Raw genomic sequence first — 22,059 nt, 5'->3', positions numbered from 1 at the left:
ACAAGAGCGACTGTCTCTGGTACCATGAAAGCGGAATAACTCACGCAATGAATCGATTGACAGCTAAAGAATTACATATATAGGCACAAACCTTCCTTATCTTAACCACTGACTTATAGAAATAAAATCCGTGAAGATAGGAAGGAGGCCCAATCAGCGATACAATCCAAATATAGTCTAACAGATATTACTAGATTCATCATTGAAAGGACTTTCACAATATAATATATATATATATATATATATTTGTTTTTATTTGAAATAACATAATTTTATAGAAATCACTAGTCCAAAATTGTGATGTTGAAGGCCATATCAATATCTAAACGACTTACCTTTGCAACCAAAGGGGTATTGTGATGTAAAATTACTATCACATACCATTGCTTTAAAGTTGCCGCCTCAAATGTCTTGCCACCTTATGCAAATAGAATTTTTTTCCTTTTTTCGAGAGAGTAGTCGGTCACCATAATATTCCTTATGGCTCAGCAATAGAGATCATTGGATAAGTCTACGAAAAATCTACAACACTGAAGGGTCGCTCATCGTTATTACGTAGATACATTAAGATGGTTCATATCACGCTAATACAGTACACTTAATTCTCACAAATTAAACAACAATATCGTTGAAAGAGGAATCGATGGTCACCTGAAGTTACAACACATGTATCACCAAACAAGGCCTTACTATATTTTGATCACCAATATAGTCAAAAGTTTGCTACCCATTCTTCCACTGACACTACCTACGTTTGCGAGATCCCATGCTAGAAATTTACCCACGTTTACCGTTATAAAAAGCGCGGTTGTGATTTGTGAACATAAACACTTTATACATTCGCATGCATGAGTATGCACATGTACGGCCTCATTTTGTGCTGCAAGGTCGGTATATATATACACCGTGGTATAATCTGCGGTTGTCGGTAGAAACCCAAAGTATATTCTTCAAATGGCATACCACGTGAGAATGCATCGTTGAACGCACAGCTATACCAATACCAGGCCAAGAAGATGCCACTGCCTCGATATATGTAGTGGTAATTACACATATCGTCTCGAGATCTTACTACTACACAACATGTTAAAAATAGCACCCTATCAGTACCAGTTGAACAGTAACTGTGACTGAAAATATATTAGTACTGGTTCTTAATCTCCTGTGCGCAAACAATGATTGAGACTCTAAGAATCAGCACTGATAGTCACTATCAATACCGATTCATGACTGGAACCGACACTGATACTTCAGTGCCAATTCCAACCACAAACCAGCACTGATATTCACTGTAAAAGATATGTATCTCAACCATTGGTTGAAGATCTTCTTGACTATGGAAAGATAGCGTACGGGTATGGGATGAGTACATATGTGAGAATTTCACTCTGCACGCAATGTTCTTTGTAATAATCTCAGATTGGCCTACTCTTAGTAACCTATCAGGGTGGACTGTAAAAAGGTACAATAGATGTGTTCAGTGCTAAGAGGAAATAGGGGGCGATGGCTGACGAATAGTCAAAAAATGATCTTCATGGGTCATCGTCGGTTTATTCGTCCAGATCACCCATAATGCAAGAATAAAAGAGCTTGTGACGAGACAGTGGAGCATCGTCAAACTCCTAAGATCCCTCAAGCTTCAATAAGAACATATATTTAAGATGATAAAGACACTTAGAGTTGTACTTGAAAAGAGGCCAGACAGTAAAAAATCCCGGCTAAGCAACATGCTCTTATGTGAAAAAAGATATCAATATTTTAGTTGCTGCATTATTGAAAGTATATTATGGTCCAACATGCAATCGACGTCATCACTACGTGAAAAAAGGTCAAAGGTGGCGGTGATGATCGTCATTAGTGGTAGATCCCGCACCTATCACTCTGAACGCGTTACTAATGAATCATCATTGGTGACGGGTTACGTCATCAATTCAGTCATAGGTGATAGGTTACAAATTGACCTATCACTTATAAAGGTCATAAATGATATGTTGTAATAGTGACCCGTCACTTATGACTGAATATAAGTGATATGTCGTAACAGTAACCCGTCACTTATGACTTTTTCACCTTTTTTTATATGAAAAAAGTTAAAAATATTTTTTTTCACCGAACCACCCAACACAGGGCCTATCACATATGTCCCAGAAGCCACGCCATTTTTCAAACCACTTTCAGTCTTTGCATTATGTGGGAATCGAACCCGCGACCTCCCCCCTTGCGTGTACCCTCTTACTACCTTAGCTATCACGTCGTTGTAATAGGAAGAGGATATTTTATCATTTTAACTTTCGTTGCTGAAAATTATAGGTGATGGATCATAATCGTGACCTGTCAGTCATAGATGACGGGTCACGATTATGACTCATCACCTATGACCATGTTACCAAATAGGTGATCTGGAGCGTTTTCGGTAAAATATGCATAACTTTTGCATACGGACTCTAATTTTGACATTTTTTTTACTCTACGAACATCTAAAGAAAAAGTTATATCTGTTTCTCTCCGAATTTTTTAGGCCAAAAACAGCCTAGAAGATTAAGTTCTCGCCCCTAAAGTTTCTGCACTGTTTTCGAAATACGTGTTTGTGTCCATAGCCACCACCCCTTAAATCAAACTTGAAAAGAAATATAGAATGATTCATATTCTAATGCTACTGAGGTGAGAAAAAAAAAGAGAAAAGAAATAAAAAAATATATAGCATCATGCTATGTACATATTTACTATATAAGCAAAATAATTAAGTAAGTTGTGATAGAAAACTGATTGACTAATACTATTTTATCAACTTAATACCATTTAACTAATTTATTCGAATAGAATAAATACTCTACTTCCTCTACTTACATTTTCTAATCAACATATTAAGTACATATATAATCTACGTACAAAATTACTATTACACTATAGTAGATTCTGTTACGAGATCATAAAATATGCAAATATTATAACTACTCTAATTTATCAACTTAATACCATTTAACCAATATATTCAAACGGAATAAACACTCTACTTACTCTAATTACATTTTCTAATCTAAATATTAATTACATACATAATCTACGTACTTACTATTACGGAAGGTAGTCCTCTCCTCGTGCTGCTGCTCGGCCTGGCTGCTGCTGCACTACTCCTGCTCGCGCTCGACTGCTGCTGCACTACACCTGCTCACGCTCAACTGCTGCTTCAAGTGCTGCTCGCGCTCGACTGCTGCTTCAAGTGCTGCTTGCGCTCGAGTGCTGCTCTGCTCGCGCTCGACTGCAGCTTCGCAATGCGCAGCAAGACCCATTTTATAGCTGCGCCGAACGAACGAAGATTCTCGCATGCGGGCTGGTCGACCGGCCGAACGAATAAAGTGTAAAGCAAAAGGAATAAAGTGAAAAGGTAAAGCGCGACGTGACGTGATGTGACGACACACGGTGTACGAAAAAAGGTATTTTGGCACACCGTGTGCCGAATACGGCACTGTTGGATATATTCGGCATACATGTGATTTTCGGCACACCGTATGAATATGACCAATAGTGCCGTATTCGAAATACAGTGTGCCGAAAATGCCTTTTTCGGTACACCGTGTACCGAAAATAGATTTTCGGTATACCGTGTGCCGAATACGGATACTAAATTTTGTAAATACACCGATATATTATCTATTTTAATAAATACGCTCACATATATTATCTAATTTTGTATTTTTCCAATTTTATTGACAGATCTCTGACGTCCTTTCTAAAAAAGAATTACAGCGTAAGCTCTCAAACGGCCTGCATGCATGCGTACAGAGCTGCGACGGAGCTGTGCTGTGCTGAAGCACTGTCAGAGAATCGGAGATGCGCGCGCGCACGTGAGGCCGGTCCACCTTTCTGGAACCGCCATTGCCGGCGCACTCGAGGCCGGCCGTCAATCTACATCTCGATCGATCTCCGCGCAACCGCGTCGATCTGCTGATCGATAGCTGTACCAGGCCGTTGCCACTGATGATGCGCGCCCACGTTCGAGCTGGGGCCTAACGGTTCTGATTTCTGAGTGTTGTAACGTTGCACTCGAGTCGTCGCCGACGGTCAAGCAAACAGTCTCGAAAAATATTCAATTGGACAAAGGAACGGAGACAAGCAAACAGTCCCCTTCGTGCTGTATGTACATGGGTTCAGCCATGTTCTATTACGTTTATGACATATTTGGTGCAGCTCTAATTTTAAGAATTTTTAAGTTAGATTGTTGCCGGAGATATTGTTAGCGGAGATAATTCACATAACTAATTGATTGATTATTCAAGGTATATATATATATATATATATATATATATAACCGGTCAAGGCTGATGTGAACATAAGGCATGTATGAACATAAGGTATGAACACGGTCAGTTTAACACGCCCCATAGTCTGATAGTCTACTCATGGACATTCAGACTGGACCAAAACTCGATGCAGATGTAGGCAATCAATTGGTGAAGATGTCGGTGTATTGTGATGACGTCGAGACGTGAAGCACACCAAGATATCCGATGGCGATGCGCTCCCGAACGAAATGAAGGTCAATCTCGACGTGCTTCGTGTGCTGATGCTGTACCGGATTGGTTGAGAGATAGACTGCACTGATGTTGTTGCAGTAGACAAGTGTAGCATGTCGTGCTGGGGTATGGAGCTCCTGAAGAAGCTGGTGCAGCTAGGAGGCCTTTGCCGCAACATTGGTGACAACCCTGTACTCAACTACTGCACTGGAATGAGACACCATATTCTTGCGTTTGGAGCACTAGGAGACGAGGCTATTACGTGTGTCCAGGCAACCTATCCAGTCAGTGTTAGAGTAGACAACAAGCTCCACCGGAGAGGACCGATGTAGAAGAAGGCCATGATCCAATATGCCATTACCTACGTTTCGTTCGAAATTATCTTTATAGCAAAACATCGTTAGAAAGGATAACCTCAGTAGTCTCGTACATAAACTTACCTTTTTAAAAAATAAAATCACGGTAGAGGGCTCCCCTCCTGTTTCAGTTAAAAAAGAATAATATGTGCTTTAGACCTTATGTATAGGTCAAATACACTTATTGGCCTATTTTACGCAAATTACCATCAGAACTAGTGTGCCGATATTATAACAGAAGACGACAGTGAGATTTATGTACCTCAACTATTAGAGACGCTTTTTTGGCTTTGACTTCGTAGGCAGAGGTTGACAGGAAAATCTCAAGTGCAAGTGGCACAATTCATGGAGTCAAACAGTGCAACACTTCGATCGCTGCAAGGAGAAAACGAGGAAGAAATTATGTAATTCACGTCAACGAAGACTACTGCTTCGATTTACAAGGTCCTGTTAACACAAAATGTCTTGTGGCAATTATATATTGAACGACATAACTATTTATTGATACAAAATAATCTACCACTAATATAAGGCTATAATTCAAAATGAATATCAAGAATGACATGGACTCACAATCAGATTCATGATGAAAAGATTTTATGCATTGATGAGTTGTAGCCGTGCAAATCATCAACAAGGCAGCTTACGAGTGCTCACATAGTTGTGCTGCCAAAAAATCTTATTGTCACCCCTCATGTAGGCTTCACAATGACAACGGCTTAGAGTTCGCTCTCAACCTCGGTACAAATGTCTCCAGGTCCTTTATAGAGGAAAATGACTGTCCTCCAGGATGTTTGTTATATAATGATGTCCTACTAATTGGCAGTCAATAAATGATCAATTAACTCAAGATAATGATATTGATTGCGTTTAATCAGCCTCTAGCCACTCAAATAAAATTAAATACATTGGTGACAAAAGATTACGCTAATATAACCATGCCACGGTTACTGAGTTACAAGTCAAGTGATTTTACACATGAATAAGCATACGTGCTTGCACATGTGTATCTATAGCAAGAGCATAAGTAAAGGAGGAGCTTCACTATTTATGTTAGCGTATATCACCTTGCACTAATAAGATGGTACTAAACCACTAGCACTTTTTGCTTTGGAATTTATGAATGAGCCCCGTACTGGTGGGCCACATTCCAACATTATATGATAGAAAATAACTATACTTACTGATCTTCATTTTGAAAGCTTAATTTTATCTATATGGCCCAACCTAACATGCATGTGATACATGTGTTCCGAGCGTTACACTGCTCGACTTGTTTGAGATGCGTGAAAAGTCGATATTTGAAGCATGAGATGACCACGAGATCAAAGTAAACTAACTATAGTAAATTACTGTGAAAGAGCAGATCAGAAACTAAACTAGGTAAACTAATACCTGAAACCAGCGGTACTAAGCTAAATAAATAGAACGACCACAATGGAGTCATCAAACTATTATGACTTAGATTTGATCAATCCCATAGGATACATAACAATCATACAAAAGAATCAGACCAATGCATTGGTATTGTTTAGATATAATACTACTGCAAAGTACCAAGATTCTTGCCATTGCAAATTGGCAGCTCTGAGAAATTTTACTGCAAACTCGTCATATTTCTATTACTGCAAAGTAGCCGTTTTACTCTCCTCTCCGAGCAATCTCGATGTCTGTCTTTCCTCTTTCTTACCCCCAATCTCATCAACAGCGTCGTAGGGATGTCGTAATTTCGCTAGTAAAGGGGGAGTGCGGTGTGGTAATGGTGACGACATTTCTCTGAGGCGATAACAAGGTCGCGGCGGGCATGTGGACCTCTCATAGCAGCCTACATCATCGAGAGACTACCTTTCTCACAGTGGACTAAATCGTGGTTGTTGGGCGACACTACTCAAAAATAGAAAAAAGGTACGCAATTAATAATAGGTTATAATATAATCATGTTATTTATGATAATAGTGATAGGTTATCCTAAGCCAATTGTAAGTGATAGGCTCATGTTGTGATCCATCATCACTTTATACCAGTTATAAATGATAGATCAAGTTGTGACCCGTCAATTATTACCAGATCACCTAAAAGGGTCATTAGTGACTGGTCAAGTTGTAACGCGTTACTAATGACTATTTTGATAAAACAGAGTAGGTGAAGGAATTTTAATTTTTTTTCTATCACAACTTACTTGATTTTTCACGTAGATCATTAGATGTATTAGTCAATCAATTTTCTATCAAAACTTAATTTTTCCTATATAGTAAATATGTACATAGCATGATGTTATAATTTTTTTATTTTTTTCTTATTTTTTCCCATCACAGCACTATAATAAAAATTATTGTATATTTCTGCTCAAGTTTGATGTAAAAGGGTAGCTATGGACACAAATGCAAATTTCAAAATTAGTGCAGAAACTTCAGGGCACGAAAACTCAATTTTCCAGGCTATTTTTTTGCCTCGAAACATTTTTCGAACTCGACAAAGTCAAGGGGTAACGAATGTAACTTTTTCTGTAGATGATCGTGGAGTAAAAAACGTCGAAATCGGAGTATGTCTGAAAAAATTATACCTATTTTACCGAAGATCACTCCGGCTCACCTACCAAATTACAATTCGGCAAAAAAGAAAACAGTCATATGACCCGTCACTTATGACCTTCTGCAAAAAAATGTTAAAAGGATAAAATATTCGATTACCTTCGGATCACACGCATGGGTGAGGTGGTAACGGGCAACTCATGCGAGCGGAGGTCACGAGTTCGATTCCTACAAAACACAGAGTTAAAAATAGTATAAAAAATAGCATGCGACACGTGCCAAGTGGTGATAGCCCCTGTGTTGGGATCGCTCAGGTGAAAAAAAAATTGACTTTTTTTTGTCCAAAAATCACGAAAAATGTTCATCAATTATAAATGACTTTTTATAAGTGAGTTACGATCCGTCACTAATGACTTTTATTAGTGATGGGTCAAGTTATGACCCATCACTAATGAATGATCTTATCTGTGACAGATCCTTATCTGTTATTTATAACTAGTTATCAGTAGCGTGTTAAGTGATGAACGCGAGACCCATCACTCATGACAGTTTTCACCGTCACTTATGACTTTTTTTTTTATGTAGTGCGAATTGCTACTTTGAATGAGTGGTCAGGATTGCGTAGACGTCCCCTTGATTCGGATTCCACAAGGAAGCAAGCAATCCTTCAAACTTTGTTGTGCATCCGCTCGAATGGAATTCAAACTAAGCTCGCCGACGTTTGTGTTAACTCATTTGCAGTGGTATTCCTCAAGCCGTCGCTTTGCAGTGACATTTCTCAATACTGGGGGTTTAAGAACTACATGTATCTAATTTCTGAAAATATAATGATATTTCACATATAGTAAAAAAATAGGTAGTGAAGAAAAATTATAGTAAAAAAATAGGTAGTGAAGAAAAATTAACAATGGCAAAGAAAAGAACAGATTTGGAGAAGAAGTGGATATGAATATAAGCCTATAATATTTGGACAAGAATGATGTCCAGAATTTGGTTGAGCCTGAGCTTGAACCCAAGCCCTGGGCAAGCACAGCCCATAGCACACAAAAGCAGGGAGCAAAACTCAGTGCCAAGAAATTTCAAGGAACCTTCTTAAATGCCATTAGATGCTGCAATTAGCTGTTGCCCTAACGGTTAAATTCACACTTAGCCTGTTGCATTTTGTAGCGCAGATACAGGTTAGCAATATTAATATACTAGTCCAAGCAGCAACGGGTGCTTCATTTAAAGACCCCACATGGCATCGACTCGATCGACGCACACGGTGCAACCACCCCTAACATGAATTTAGTGCCCCCAGCCCTAAGTATTTAAGTCAAGATCGCACCACCCCCACCCTTAACATCAATTTAATGCCCAAATCAGGACAAAACTTGCAGCCTCTACTATGCAGAAAAAAAAAAGAGTGAAGATTTTATTTTTAGAGAAACGCTATTTATCTATCAATGAAAAAAGTAAATTTGTTGAATTTCTTATCGTAGGATCCGCTCAAGATTCTCACGGCATTCTTCCCCGTTGACTTCTCCGACAAGGACATCGGTTTAGGGTTTCAGGATTCGGGGGATTTGTGGTCACCGGATTTAGAGAGGAAGCCTAGGAGGTCGGGAGCTAGGCGGTGGAGGCGGACGGTGGGCAGGACAGCGATGCAGCAGGGGTGCCACCTGCCACGGTGGTGGAGGACCGCCGATTGGGCAGGGATGGCAGTGATGGCGTCGTGGTCACATCGGTTAGCGAGGGAGTGATCATGGGGGTGGCAGCTTCAACGGCGATGGCAGAGGCGGGGGTGCGTGGATTCATTGCTGTCGATGTGGAAGAAGGAGCGTGCGTAATGGGAGGGGAGGTGGAGGGAGTTTGGCAGCAGAGGAGCTCGTCGGCGGGCCACGTAGGGCCTAGGACGGTGACGATGAGGCGACGAGGTGACGGCATGCGGGGTAGGGTTGGAGTGGCAAAGGCGGCGACGGGGAATGGATGAGGTCAGGGAGCTCAGGAGGAGGGTGAGGTAGGGTTAAAAAGGGAGGAAAGATATGAATCGTCTGATCCTCGTCTAATGGTTGACATTGGATAGATTCTGAGATATAAAATCTCTCAGGGAATAACTAGACAGTCCCTTTTCTTTATTCTCTTTTTGAAAAAAAATGCAGGTCCTAGCAGTGTGTAGCTGTTGCACCTTGCATTGCAGATCTCTCTCTATAAAAGCCTTCTAGTGGGCAAACTGATGCTTTACTCTGGAGCCTAGAGTCTGGAGCCTGTAGTACAGCAGCAGTAGCAGTCGGTGGTCACACTCTGCTACTCACTACGTACTACTCTCCACTGTATCTCTACTATCCACAAGCTCAACCAGCTCAGCTAGCCCACAGTCTGAGCTGAGCTCATCTCTAGACACCAGAGTGTGTGCTCTTGTGAGTGTGTGCGTGCGAGAGTCTGTGTGCATTGCCTCATCCGAGGCAGCGGTCACCAATCTTGGATCTGGAGCTTGCAAGGCTTCCCTCATCAGGTTAATTACAAGGTCAGTAATTCCTGGCTCACTCTTGTTGTAATTAATTGGATCCTTGCATCTATTGATCAGTTGATCGTCTTTTCTCTATATATAGCATCAGAAGGATACCAGGAATATTGTATCTAGCAAGCTTGTGTTTTGTAATTTGTTGAGTTCGATCTTTTGGTGTAATTTTTTGTAGGTGATTTAGTTCACCTGAAGTAAGAACTGAAGATCTAGGCAGCAGCTAGCACCATCACTTCACTGGCACAACCAAGGTTTTTGAGGGCCAAGCAGAAGAGGCAGGCAGGAAGGCGCCGAAGCACATGCTGTGGTGTTCTCGGGAGCAACAAGTTTGACGGCTGTGCTTCCAAGAGCTCACTCATCGGCGCGCGCTTCGCTCGGGTGAACAACCACTAAACAACAATGGCGCCGCCGAGCACGTGGTGGGGCAGCGATGAGCAGCGCGGCACGCCAGTGGTGGTGAAGATGGACAATCCCTACTCCCTCGTGGAGATCGATGGACCCGGCATGCAGGCGTCCGAGAAGGCCCGCGGCAAGAACGCCAAGCAGTTCACGTGGGTGCTGCTCCTGCGCGCGCACCGCGCCGTCGGGTGCGTGGCGTGGCTCGCCGCGGGCTTCTGGGGCATCCTCGGCACCGTGAACCGACGCGTGCTCCGCAGCCGCGACGCGGACGCCGAGCCCGACGCCGAGGCCTCCGGGCGCGGGCGGGTCATGCTGGGGTTCCTGCGGGCATTCCTGCTGCTCTCCCTCGCCATGCTCGCCTTCGAGACCGTCGCCTACCTCAAAGGGTGGCATTTCCCGCAGCACCTGCCTGGGAACCTGCAGGAGCTGGAGGAGCACCTGCAGCACCTGCCGGAGCACCTCCGCCACCTTCCAGAGAACCTGCGACAGCTGCCGGAGCACCTCCGCGTGCCGGAGCGGCGGGAGATCGAGGGGTGGCTGCACCGGGCCTACGTGGCGTGGCTGGACTTCCGCATCGACTACATCGCCTGGGCCATCCAGAAGCTCTCCTCCTTCTGCATTGTCCTCTTCATGGTGCAGTCCGTCGACCGCATCCTCCTCTGCCTCGGCTGCTTCTGGATCAAGCTCCGCGGCATCAAGCCCCGCGCCAGCGTCTCCTCCGCCTCCGGCAAGCCCCGCGGCAGGAAGAACGCCACCTACGTCGAGAGCGGCGACGCCGATGACGACGCCGACGGCTACTTCCCCATGGTCCTCGTCCAGATGCCCATGTGCAACGAGAAAGAGGTCAGTCGGTGCTTCTACATACTGCCTTCGCACGTGCCAGTGCGCCATGAAGTGACTCAACAATGTGAGACCATGGATTGCTATGCAGGTGTACGAGACGTCGATCTCGCACGTGTGCCAGATGGACTGGCCGCGGGATCGGATGCTGGTCCAGGTGCTGGACGACTCGGACGACGAGGTGTGCCAGATGCTGATCAAGGCGGAGGTGACCAAGTGGAGCCAGCGCGGCGTCAACATCATCTACCGCCACCGGCTGTCGCGCACCGGGTACAAGGCCGGCAACCTCAAGTCCGCCATGAGCTGCGACTACGTCCAGGACTACGAGTTCGTCTCCATCTTCGATGCTGACTTCCAGCCCAATCCGGACTTCCTCAAGCTCACCGTACCTCATTTCAAGGTACTATTAATTTCTATTCTTAAATATATGTCGTCCTATAATATATAGTCAAATTTTAATCACTAATATACATAAAACTATTAAAATTTAATATTTAAAAATGATAGAAATGAATTTATTATGAAAAATATTTTAATATCATCTAATTTTTATCGACTTTTACCAAAATAGTTATTAAAAGTAATAGTCAAACGTATTTATTAGAGACTATGTTAACATCCTAAACAACAAGTTAAAGAAAACGGATGTAGTACCTCGTCAATCTAATACTCCTAGACTTGATACCGCATCGATATCCTCACATTCGAATCCCGGATCTCAACGTTGATGCAACTATATTATATGATCCCTCCAAGCTAGCAGCTTGGGATTGACATGCATATACTATGAGCTAAACATGTGATCATCTAACTTGGTTTATGAGCCTAATAAAAGCCATGGCTTCAAGATCTGTAACTAATTATAGTCTGTTTAGTGCATTTCTCATTGGAAAAGAACCATTGGGTCATGAGACAGGAAAGTGACATAATAGTTACAAATCTTAGATTTCGTAGTGCATGGGCCATGTATGTCGTCCAAATCATAGATTTGGTGCACAAAAATTTAATTTTACGATAACAAAAAAGAATACCTTAGTGACCTAGCTAGAGCGTAGGACTATATAGACTGGATCCACCTGTTAGTGATACAATCGCATCGTTGATAAGACTCCATGGCCATGGCCATGGAGTCTCATAGCATGGCTCCACCTGGCGGGGACTGACTGAAACGACGATGCAGGAGAACCCGGAGCTAGGGCTGGTCCAGGCGCGGTGGAGCTTCGTGAACAAGGACGAGAACCTACTGACCCGGCTGCAGAACATCAACCTGTGCTTCCACTTCGAGGTCGAGCAGCAGGTCAATGGCGTCTACCTCAACTTCTTCGGCTTCAACGGCACCGCCGGCGTGTGGCGCATCAAGGCCCTAGAGGACTCGGGCGGCTGGATGGAGCGCACCACCGTCGAGGACATGGACATCGCCGTCCGCGCCCACCTCCACGGCTGGAAGTTCATCTTCCTCAACGACGTCAAGGTACTGCTTTACCTCCCTGTCTCTTGGCGCGAGTTTGTCGATCGATGTGATCGTGACGTCTGATGAGACGTTGCCGTGGTCGTTGCACCACAAATGAAATGTGCAGGTCCTCTGCGAGCTGCCAGAATCGTACGAGGCTTACCGGAAGCAGCAGCACCGGTGGCACTCCGGGCCCATGCAGCTCTTCCGCCTCTGCCTCCCGGCCGTCTTCAAGTCCAAGGTAATGTACAAGCAGTCAACAAGCACACGCGTCTCCTCCATTACCAGTTGACGGATGCTGACTAGCGCCATCATTGATGGATACAGATCCCGTTCTGGAAGAAGGCGAACCTAGTGATGCTCTTCTTCCTGCTGCGCAAGCTGGTGCTGCCCTTCTATTCCTTCACGCTCTTCTGCGTGATCCTGCCGCTGACCATGTTCGTGCCGGAGGCGGAGCTGCCCATCTGGGTCATCTGCTACATCCCGGTCATGATGTCGGTGCTCAACATCCTGCCGGCGCCCAAGTCCTTCCCCTTCGTCATCCCCTACCTCCTCTTCGAGAACACCATGTCCGTCACCAAGTTCAACGCCATGGTGTCCGGGCTGTTCCAGCTGGGGAGCTCCTACGAGTGGATCGTCACCAAGAAGGCCGGCCGTACCTCGTCCGCGTCCGACATCCTCGCGCTCGCCGAGGCCGACGCCCACGCGCCGCGGCCAGCGGCCAAGCTCGTCCGTGGTGTCTCCGAGGGCGGGCTCCAGGAGTGGGGAAAGCTCAGGGAGCACGAGGCCGCCGAGTGGGCCAACAAGGACGACGCCGCAGCAGCGCTGGCCGCTGCGCCGGCGACGCCCACCGCCTCCAAGAAGAGCAAGGACAAGAAGCCGAACCGGATCTTCAAGAAGGAGCTGGCGCTCGCCTTCCTCCTCCTCACCGCCGCCACGCGCAGCCTGCTGTCCGCGCAGGGGCTGCACTTCTACTTCCTGCTCTTTCAGGGAGTGACATTCCTCGCTGTCGGCCTCGACCTCATCGGCGAGCAGGTCAGCTAGTCGCCGCCAGACTAAAACTAGTGGCCGCTCGTCAATGCATGAGACGTCGATCCAAGCCACATGCATAGTCCAGCCTCACATGCATGCGTGCAGGTGCAACCATGGAAAGGGGACTCCGATGGATGGGTCGACATGATTACTTTTTAGCCTTTTTTTCCTAATTTTTATCCTTTTGATATTTTTTGTTCAGAGATCAAAGAGTCTGTGTCGAACTGTTATTCTGCGCTCTAGCTAGTGCGTTGTTGCTAGGGGAGGCAAGCAAGCAGGTTGTTCATTACATTCAGATCAGTAGCCTTCTTGTATTATTTCCACATTACATTATGATCGATATGGTGTAACAGATATTACATGTCAATGGATAAATCAATCTTGTATGATTCAATATTCATATGTTCTCTCGTATGGTTTTACCTCTAGATAATGATGAAAATTTATGAACCTTAAAGGACAACTACTTTATCCATGTGCAAGGGAAAATATATACAAATAGTAATGTAGCATCCATTCAACGCAATCAGTTGGAATCAGTGACGGACTAGGCTCAAATCATAGGGGCTCTCCCCGTTCCTCCTCCTCCATCTCCTCTCCCTCTTCTTCTTCCTCTCCTCTTTCTTCTCCTGCTCCACCACCCCTTCCCCCTTCTACCCAATGGAGCAGCAGGCTCCCGGCAGTAGGGAGATTAGGCCCAGCCAATCCCCTCCCCCCCCCCCCCCCCTCCGGCCAGATCCGCTGCTGGTTGGAACGCAAAACGATAAAGAACTTGCGGTGAAAGTGCTTAGCGGAACGAAGGAAAAAGGACCAGATCATGGTGCAAAGAATGACTGGCATCAATAAAATTGTCCCATAATTAACCTGTCGTTTGCCTCAATCGATGGAACACTCAAAACAATACATCCAGAAGTCAACTGTTGCAAACTACAAAGTTTGCTTGCCCGACAATTGGCATTGTGCTCGATTCCGAAGCCTGAACAGATCATAGATGGGACCATGCTCACCTTTTTTTTTATCAGAGATTACCTTGGCTTTTATTGAAAGCCAATAAGGCACATGCTCACCTAGATCACAGGGAACTTTTTTTACCTAATTTAATTTGCCATCAGGGCCTAACTATAATCCGAGAAAGTCAGGTAGCATGAATCAAATTAATCCTCTAGATCACGAATTTAATGACTATTGTCGAGCTAAATAGGAATGGTTCCGAGAATTTGGGCACACCAAGGCGGGGGCAGCAAGTGATCGATCGGCGCGGCCGCGCAGAGGTGCGCTAGTTCCCAGCGAATCCGCGATCGCCGGCGGTGGCACGGGATGGGAACGCGCCGCGTTCGTGCGCTGGTTGCGTTTGTGTAGGCTCTGAATGACAACTAGAAAAGTTGAATATGTGCTTCACTAATTTTTTGAAACGGACTTCTCTTATTTTACCACCTAATGCATTAAAAGACAAGAGCGAAAGCAAAATAGGAGATAATCAAGTTGCTATGAAAATCTCTGAAAAAACACATGACTCTTATGGATGTATATGAACCTTATGTTCTATTGAAACTCATGTCACAGGTTATCACCATAAAAGATAGCAACTTAAAGAAAGAAACCTTTGAATCAACAAAAAGATCACCGAAAGAATATATTCTTTAAGTTGATGATCTAGAGGTAAAAGAATTCAAGACTCACTTGTATACATTAGTATGTGAATTCTATACATCGAGAAACAAGAAGAACAACTTCTTGAGATAGGAAAATTCCAACTTAACAATTAGGACGAAAATCGCAACCAGAAAGGGAATAACACGAAACAAAACAAAGGAGCTAATAGAACGAAACTAGAAGTAGATGAGCACAAGCATAAGGGGAACACAAACTTCATTTTATTTAGAGGCCAACCATATTTTCAGCAGAATTATAAGGTAATTTCTTCACAAAAACCTCTCACCTATTAAAAAGGCTAAACTCTCCTCTTTCCTTTCTTCTAAAACCTAGCACTCAAAGCTCAAATAGCTGGCTCAACTCTCTCATATAGCACTATCCCTCTATTTATAGGCCTCGGAGGTAACTTAGCCCTTAAGTTTCCTAGTTCCCAAAATATCCCTCTGTTCCAATGGCATCCACCCTACCACCAGGATACTTTGGTCTATTTTTCGCTCCGTCCATCGAACGGTCATAGCTTCTTCATGACTTAGCTTCGTCTCAACGCAAGTTTCGCGATGATACCACATGCACTCCATTTGTCCATGGTTTTAGGCCAAGCTCCAAAAACGCCTTGCACACTTCTCAAAGCATGACTCACGGTCACTTGCTTAAGCTCAAATCAAGCATCCTAATGTTGACGTGTGTACACCATTTTACAATCTTGACTGCTAGCAAGTCTTTCCCTCTCCCGATCATTCAAACCGTCTTGTCACTTGTACCAGCATCCCCTTCGCTTGAATTTATCAACATGCCATCTTCATCCATATTTACACGTTTTGCTTGACTTCCACGTACACAACTAGGATCACCCTCGACCCTGCCCAGCCTCCTCGATCATCCGGCACCAAGCACCCCGCTTAGCCTTTACTATCTCGTCGTTGGCCACCAAGTTGCATCCATCACATGCACAACACAAGACAAGCAATCATGCATCTCCAACACAATTATAGATTAGTCAAAATCAAAATCCTTCATTAAAAGCAGAACATAGAAAAATTGTGTACACTAGATGATCCAACGTTCACATCTCTGAGCGCTGGACCATCCGGCGTGTTCAACCCATCAAACCAGGCATTTTGCATCTTCTCTAGAAATATTAATCCGGCATGCATTGCGTTCCATCTCCAGACCATCTGGTGAGATCAAATCCACCAGAGCTGATTTGCAATCTCTCTGCACCCAGCTTGGTCGATTTGCCCCTGGCTATCGTCTCCATTTCGGATGATGAACAGCGGGCATAGGAGTCCAGCTGGAGGAGGAAGAAGACTTCGACCGGCCAAACAGTCGCACGAGTGATGGGACAGAGTAGTGTTGTCGCGGCCTAGTGAGAAGAATAGAGCGGGAAGAGGAGGAGAGGTGGGAGACAAGGAAGGTGGGCTGGAAAAGCCCAGGTAGGTTTTTCTTCTTTTCTTTTTCCTTTTCCATTTCCTTGTATTATTCCTATATATTCATTTACAAATATACATACATACATATTTATTATATACAACATTTATATTACTTAATATACACTTTAAATCAAGCATATATTCAAGCAATATATATATACACACACACAAACAATTCAAACAATATATTTCAACAATTGCAAACAAAATTAAAACATTTCGTGTATACACATATATGTATATATGCTTATTTAAGTTTTCAATTATTATATTCATATATTTTCTTTTTATAAAAAAATAATGTTTGATTTATTCAGAAATTAGGCTATTACAACCCGGTCCACGGACCTATTGACCCAATCCACCAAACAGGATCGTCCTATTGATCGTTGACTAAGTCAACAGTGCATGTTGACCTGGGTCCCACTTTTCAACCTCTTACAAATTTCTGATTTTTAAAAATATTTAATAAATCCGAAAAAACTTTTTCAGAAAATATTCCAAGGAATATTCTCTCCTTTTTCTTTTTTCTAGATTTTTCCTTTGGACAATCTTCCAAAGGTATTTCTCCATTGTTTCAACTCCGATTTTAACGATTCTTCCATCAAAATTTATCTAAATTCAATATTTATCCATTTGTGCCAATTTCATAATTCCTAGATCTCATTTGAATTTTGTTCGAGTTAATTTGAATTTGAGTGTATTTTGCCATAAATAAATGACCTTTTAGCTTGTACCTTAAGTAGTTTCAAGGGTAGATACATGTGGATAATCCTTTTGTAGGCTTAAAATTAAAATATAGTGTGAATGAAAGTATCTTAATTAGTATAGTCAATAAATAAATGTCTGATGACATGCTAGATAATCATAAAATAGGAAGAGTAATTCTGGCACATGTAGCATTCCCACCTAGGCGTATACCTATGTATTTAAGTATACATGCTCACGTACCTATATATGTAAGTATCACATATACATATACCGGTATAGACACGCATAGGTACACATAGGAAACCCTAAAAGTCATTTCATGAATAGTTAACCCATAGATTCATATTAAGATGATCATAATGATTTGTTTAGTTTTTCTCTCAATATCACTTAATAATAGAGAATAATAACTTGATATGGTTTTCATCGGGCAAGGACACCTAGTCATCATACTTCATATTCACATCGTAGTATATAACTAGAGCGTCCATCACATAAGGAACCATGGTAGCCTTTTTCCACAACTAGTTAACTAATATAATCACATCAAGATAGGTATAATGATTTGATCAGACTTTCTCTTAGATTCACATAATAAGTAGAATAATAACTTGATCTGGTTTTTGCTAGATAACAACACTTAGTCTTCATACTTCAGGTTCACATATTAGTGTAAAATAACTTCATTTAGTTTTTGCCAGATAATCACATGTAGTATTCATACTTCATATTCACATGGTAGTAGATACCAGGAGAGTCTGCCCCAATAAAGCAACCAGAATCGTTTTCCTCGGTCTTCTTTCTTGCTTTGGAGCTCTTTTGTTTTGCTCTTTTGTTTGAGCTTGGGTTCTTTCATCTTAACACTTTCTGATGTTAATCTGTGCATGTTAGAGGGCAAGACCTGTTCGAGAGGAACCTAGAAGACTCGAATTATAAAAAAAACCAAGAGATATCTCCGATGAAGGCAAATCCTAACTCTTGGATCATGTTGACCTTTGTTTTATTTAATTAAAATATCAAACATAAAACTAGATTAATATGCTTGCATGCTATGTTCATTAAATTAAAACATTGTGATTGTTGTGACTTGTTTTGTTAAGCCACACCTTGTCCACAAAATATCTTATTAAACTTAGGATGCTTCATCATTTGCTATAATAATAATGGATGATGCTTCGATACTAGTATGCTTAGGACTATTACTTCATCTCTTGAGAGGTGTGATAATCAATCAATCATGATACATGCTTTCTTGAAACATGTGTGTGGTGTGTGGTGATTGGTGGTGAGCGTGTGTGAGTAAAAAGGGTGGGATGGTGTGAAATCCCAATTTTTGTTAAGTAGGTTTAGTAAGTTCATGAGATCACTAGCTTGCAATTTGGGGTATGAAAGCGCATCTAGTCTTTATGTGTGGTTTTGGTAATTACTGTTAATACCTATGGACTAACAATATTGTTGAGTTTGTTTGTAAGTTGTTCCTTATATGATGCATGCAGGAGACATATGCATCAAGATGAATGAGCTCTTAGTGATGCTCATAAGAAGAAAGAAAAGCTCGTATAAGATTCGCAATAAACGTGAATGCTAAGTTACTTGTGGAGATCAAGTAACTAAATGTATGATATTGTCAATAGAGTTTTATAGACTAACCCGTGTGCTTTATGCTTAAAAGTGAGTTGGAGTTAGAATACATATAAGTTGAATTGAAATCCAATTTACCAAGAGTGAAGAACAAGAGGACTCCATATATGATAAAGTGAATTTATTGAAGATGTCGGATACAAAATAGTTTGCTATGGCAAGACGGTAAAGGGCAAGCAAGACTCGACTGCGATGAACCATCCAGTGGTGAAGGAAAAGCAAATGGCTTGGTGCCGAAGGACCAAGGAGGTGGTGAAGCTACTCGATCTTTCTGTCTAGTCTGGCTCTACTCGAATTTGAAAGTCATATACAATATGATCCAATTTACTACTACTAACCCATTGAACTCCGCCTGTCAAATGCGAGGAGTGAAGGGTTTGCGCCAATATCATGCAAGGCCATGGGAAGCTATGGGTGATTCGTATCAACCACATGAAGAATTAAGAAGAGATGGAGTGAATATGATATAGAAGTTGGCAACCCTCAAGGTTTGAAAGAAAGAAGCGGTTCTTGAAGGTATTCAAAGGCTCAATGTGATTCAAACATGTTTTATCTTTTAAATTTGAGTATAGGGATGCTGCACTATTAAGAGGGATGCAACGTAAGCTATTTGTAGTGTCTCAGTGCTCAAGAGTTTCTAATCAACCCAAAGTGAGAGTTCGCTTTAGGAATCTGCTGCGAAAAGTGTGGAAGTTTCTGAACTAGATTTTGGAGTGTTCTTAGTTCGATCAACTGTGTTTAGAATTATGAATTCAGTTGGGATGTGTAGCCCACTGAATAAGTTTTCTGTAGAGTCCAAAATCATCAAAATCGGGTTTCGGGATCAAAAGTTATCGCTATTTTTGGAGGGTGAGCTGTGTTGAACTCGGACCCTCCAAGTTGACTCGGATACTCTAGGTTGGCCAGAGTCTCTGGGTTAGTTCTGAGCTAGGTGATTTGTTAGGACCTAAGTGTCTCACCCAGATACTTGCGTAGACCTGGAGACTTTGGATTCTGGTAGTTGTCCGAACCCTCTGAGTTGTACTCCAGCTAGGGCCCTCGGTTATGTGTTCTAGTGCTAACCCGAAGACTCCGGGTTGACTCGGATACTCTGTGTCAGTACAAAAAGCTGTATAACAGCTAGTTTTTGGAGAAGGGTATAAATAACCCCTCACCCCACCCTTGTTTGCAGTTGCTTGGGCACGAAAGAAAACCTTCTAGAGCCAAAAGAACTCCCTCCCCCTCCAATCTAGTGTGTGAGTTGAGAAAAAATTTGAGTTGGATTGAGAGATTGAAATATTGAGTGCAAGTGAGCTAAATCCCATCTTGAGTGCTCGAGTTCATCGGCAAGAAGTTCATCATCATATTTGTTACTCTTGTAGCTTTGAGCTCCTAGGCAGCTAGACGTTGCCAGCGAGCACCTAAGGTTGTGGTGTGTCACTGAAAGTTTATGAAGGCTTCGATTTTACCTCTAGAACGGAAGAAATTAAGAGTGAAAACCCAAGCTTAAGTGTGATCGAGCTTGAGTGGAAAATAGTTAAGAGAGACCCAGCTCAAGTGTGACCGAGCCCCTCAATGGAGACGTAAGAATCTCTAGAGGAGGCCAAACTTCGGAAAATAAATCTTGTGTCTCCTCTCTTGTTTTCTTATTCTTGAGTTCTTGCTCAATATTTATGCATATTGTTCGATCTACTTGCTCATGTGAAATTGATTGTAGGTTCTTTGTGGATCTATTTGAAATCATCATTTGGAATACACGACTTCATTCGATTTGAGCTAGAACTCCTTAGGCGTCCCTTAATTTCACTTTCGAGTTCATTCTCTACTGAACCCAAAGGTTCCAGATTTAACCCGGAAACCCCGGATACTATACAATCAGATCTGAACCCGGAGTATCCGGGTAACCCGGAGCCTCCGGTGAACAATATTTTCAGGATTTTCAACTAGCTTTTTCTTGCATATCTTTTGCTACTTTTGAATAATCTTTGTCACCCTAAGATTTTAACTTTCACACTTATTTAGGATGATTGTGCACTAGTTGAGACTAGCATATTTAGGATTTTTACTTATGAAAATTTTTGTTAGTTTATTTTTCGCTGCAAGTTTAGGTCAACGGTAAAAGGGGATGAATTTTTGTAAAAACGCTTATTCACCCCCTCCCCCTCTAGCGACATCATTGTTCTTTCAGGGTAATTAAAAATTTTGGGTGATAATTAAAGACCATGTACATGTTGAGGTTTGAGAAGTTAGGAGAATAACCACTAGAACTTGTCCATAGGAGTTTAACTAGTGACATCCTCAAACACCTTGAGCCTTAGTAATTAATTTTGAGGACCTAAGTATAAGACTTTCTAAGGAGGGTAGGATAAATCTTGACAGTGGAATAAACCTCACTTAAGCGCAAAGAACCATAGTCAGGGAGAGTAGGACGAACCTCCAATTAACATGCTTGGGAGGGATTATGAATGTTAACTCGTCTCTAATAATCCCAGAGGTACAAAAATGAGTCATGCATTGAGATATTAGATGGTAACAACATGATGGGTTAGCTTGTATGTTTCCACGAACACTTTGTAGTCTTAAGGACTCTTCTAGTATTTGCTACTAGGGTTGGACAACAATTAAATTCATCGGTGAGTTAAGTAATTGATTAACAAGAGGGGAGCAAGGAGCTAAACTCAATAAATTTGGAATGGAATTGCCTAATCCAAACTACATAACTTAATCAATGGAAACTTGCATAAATTTCTAACGGGTGATAAGTTACCAAAAATAGGGCTATAGAATATTGACCACCCTATTTAGGTAAATGGTATAGAAGGTTGGGCAATATGTTAAATGCACTTGGAACTTATTCAAGTTAACATCAATTTGAGTATTCTATAGAAACTTGAATAGTACTCCTTATATAACATATGACATTAAACATGCATGTACATCATGAGCTTTATCTCTGATTATTTGTGAGCATTTGTTTGCATGCAATTGAATTCATTTTAATCTAATTGGAATTTGATCAA

General features: G+C 42.3%; 1 protein-coding gene across 1 annotated transcript; it reads left to right on the top strand.

Moving 5' to 3' along the window:
* Positions 1–9,639: 9,639 nt before the first annotated feature.
* LOC133895690 (probable xyloglucan glycosyltransferase 3) lies at positions 9,640–13,988 on the top strand. The gene is made up of 6 exons (XM_062336160.1): positions 9,640–9,907; positions 10,080–11,146; positions 11,235–11,543; positions 12,324–12,614; positions 12,721–12,834; positions 12,921–13,988. Exons 2-6 carry the CDS (start codon positions 10,304–10,306, stop codon positions 13,635–13,637), a joined length of 2,274 nt encoding a protein of 757 aa, XP_062192144.1. The 5' UTR covers positions 9,640–9,907; positions 10,080–10,303; the 3' UTR covers positions 13,638–13,988.
* The last annotated feature ends 8,071 nt before the right edge of the window (positions 13,989–22,059 follow it).

Source organism: Phragmites australis, chromosome 16, assembly GCF_958298935.1.
Source record: "Phragmites australis chromosome 16, lpPhrAust1.1, whole genome shotgun sequence".
Lineage (NCBI taxonomy): Eukaryota > Viridiplantae > Streptophyta > Magnoliopsida > Poales > Poaceae > Phragmites > Phragmites australis.
The sequence above is the reverse complement of the archived record's forward strand: the minus strand, read 5'-3'. Positions and strand labels throughout refer to the sequence as shown.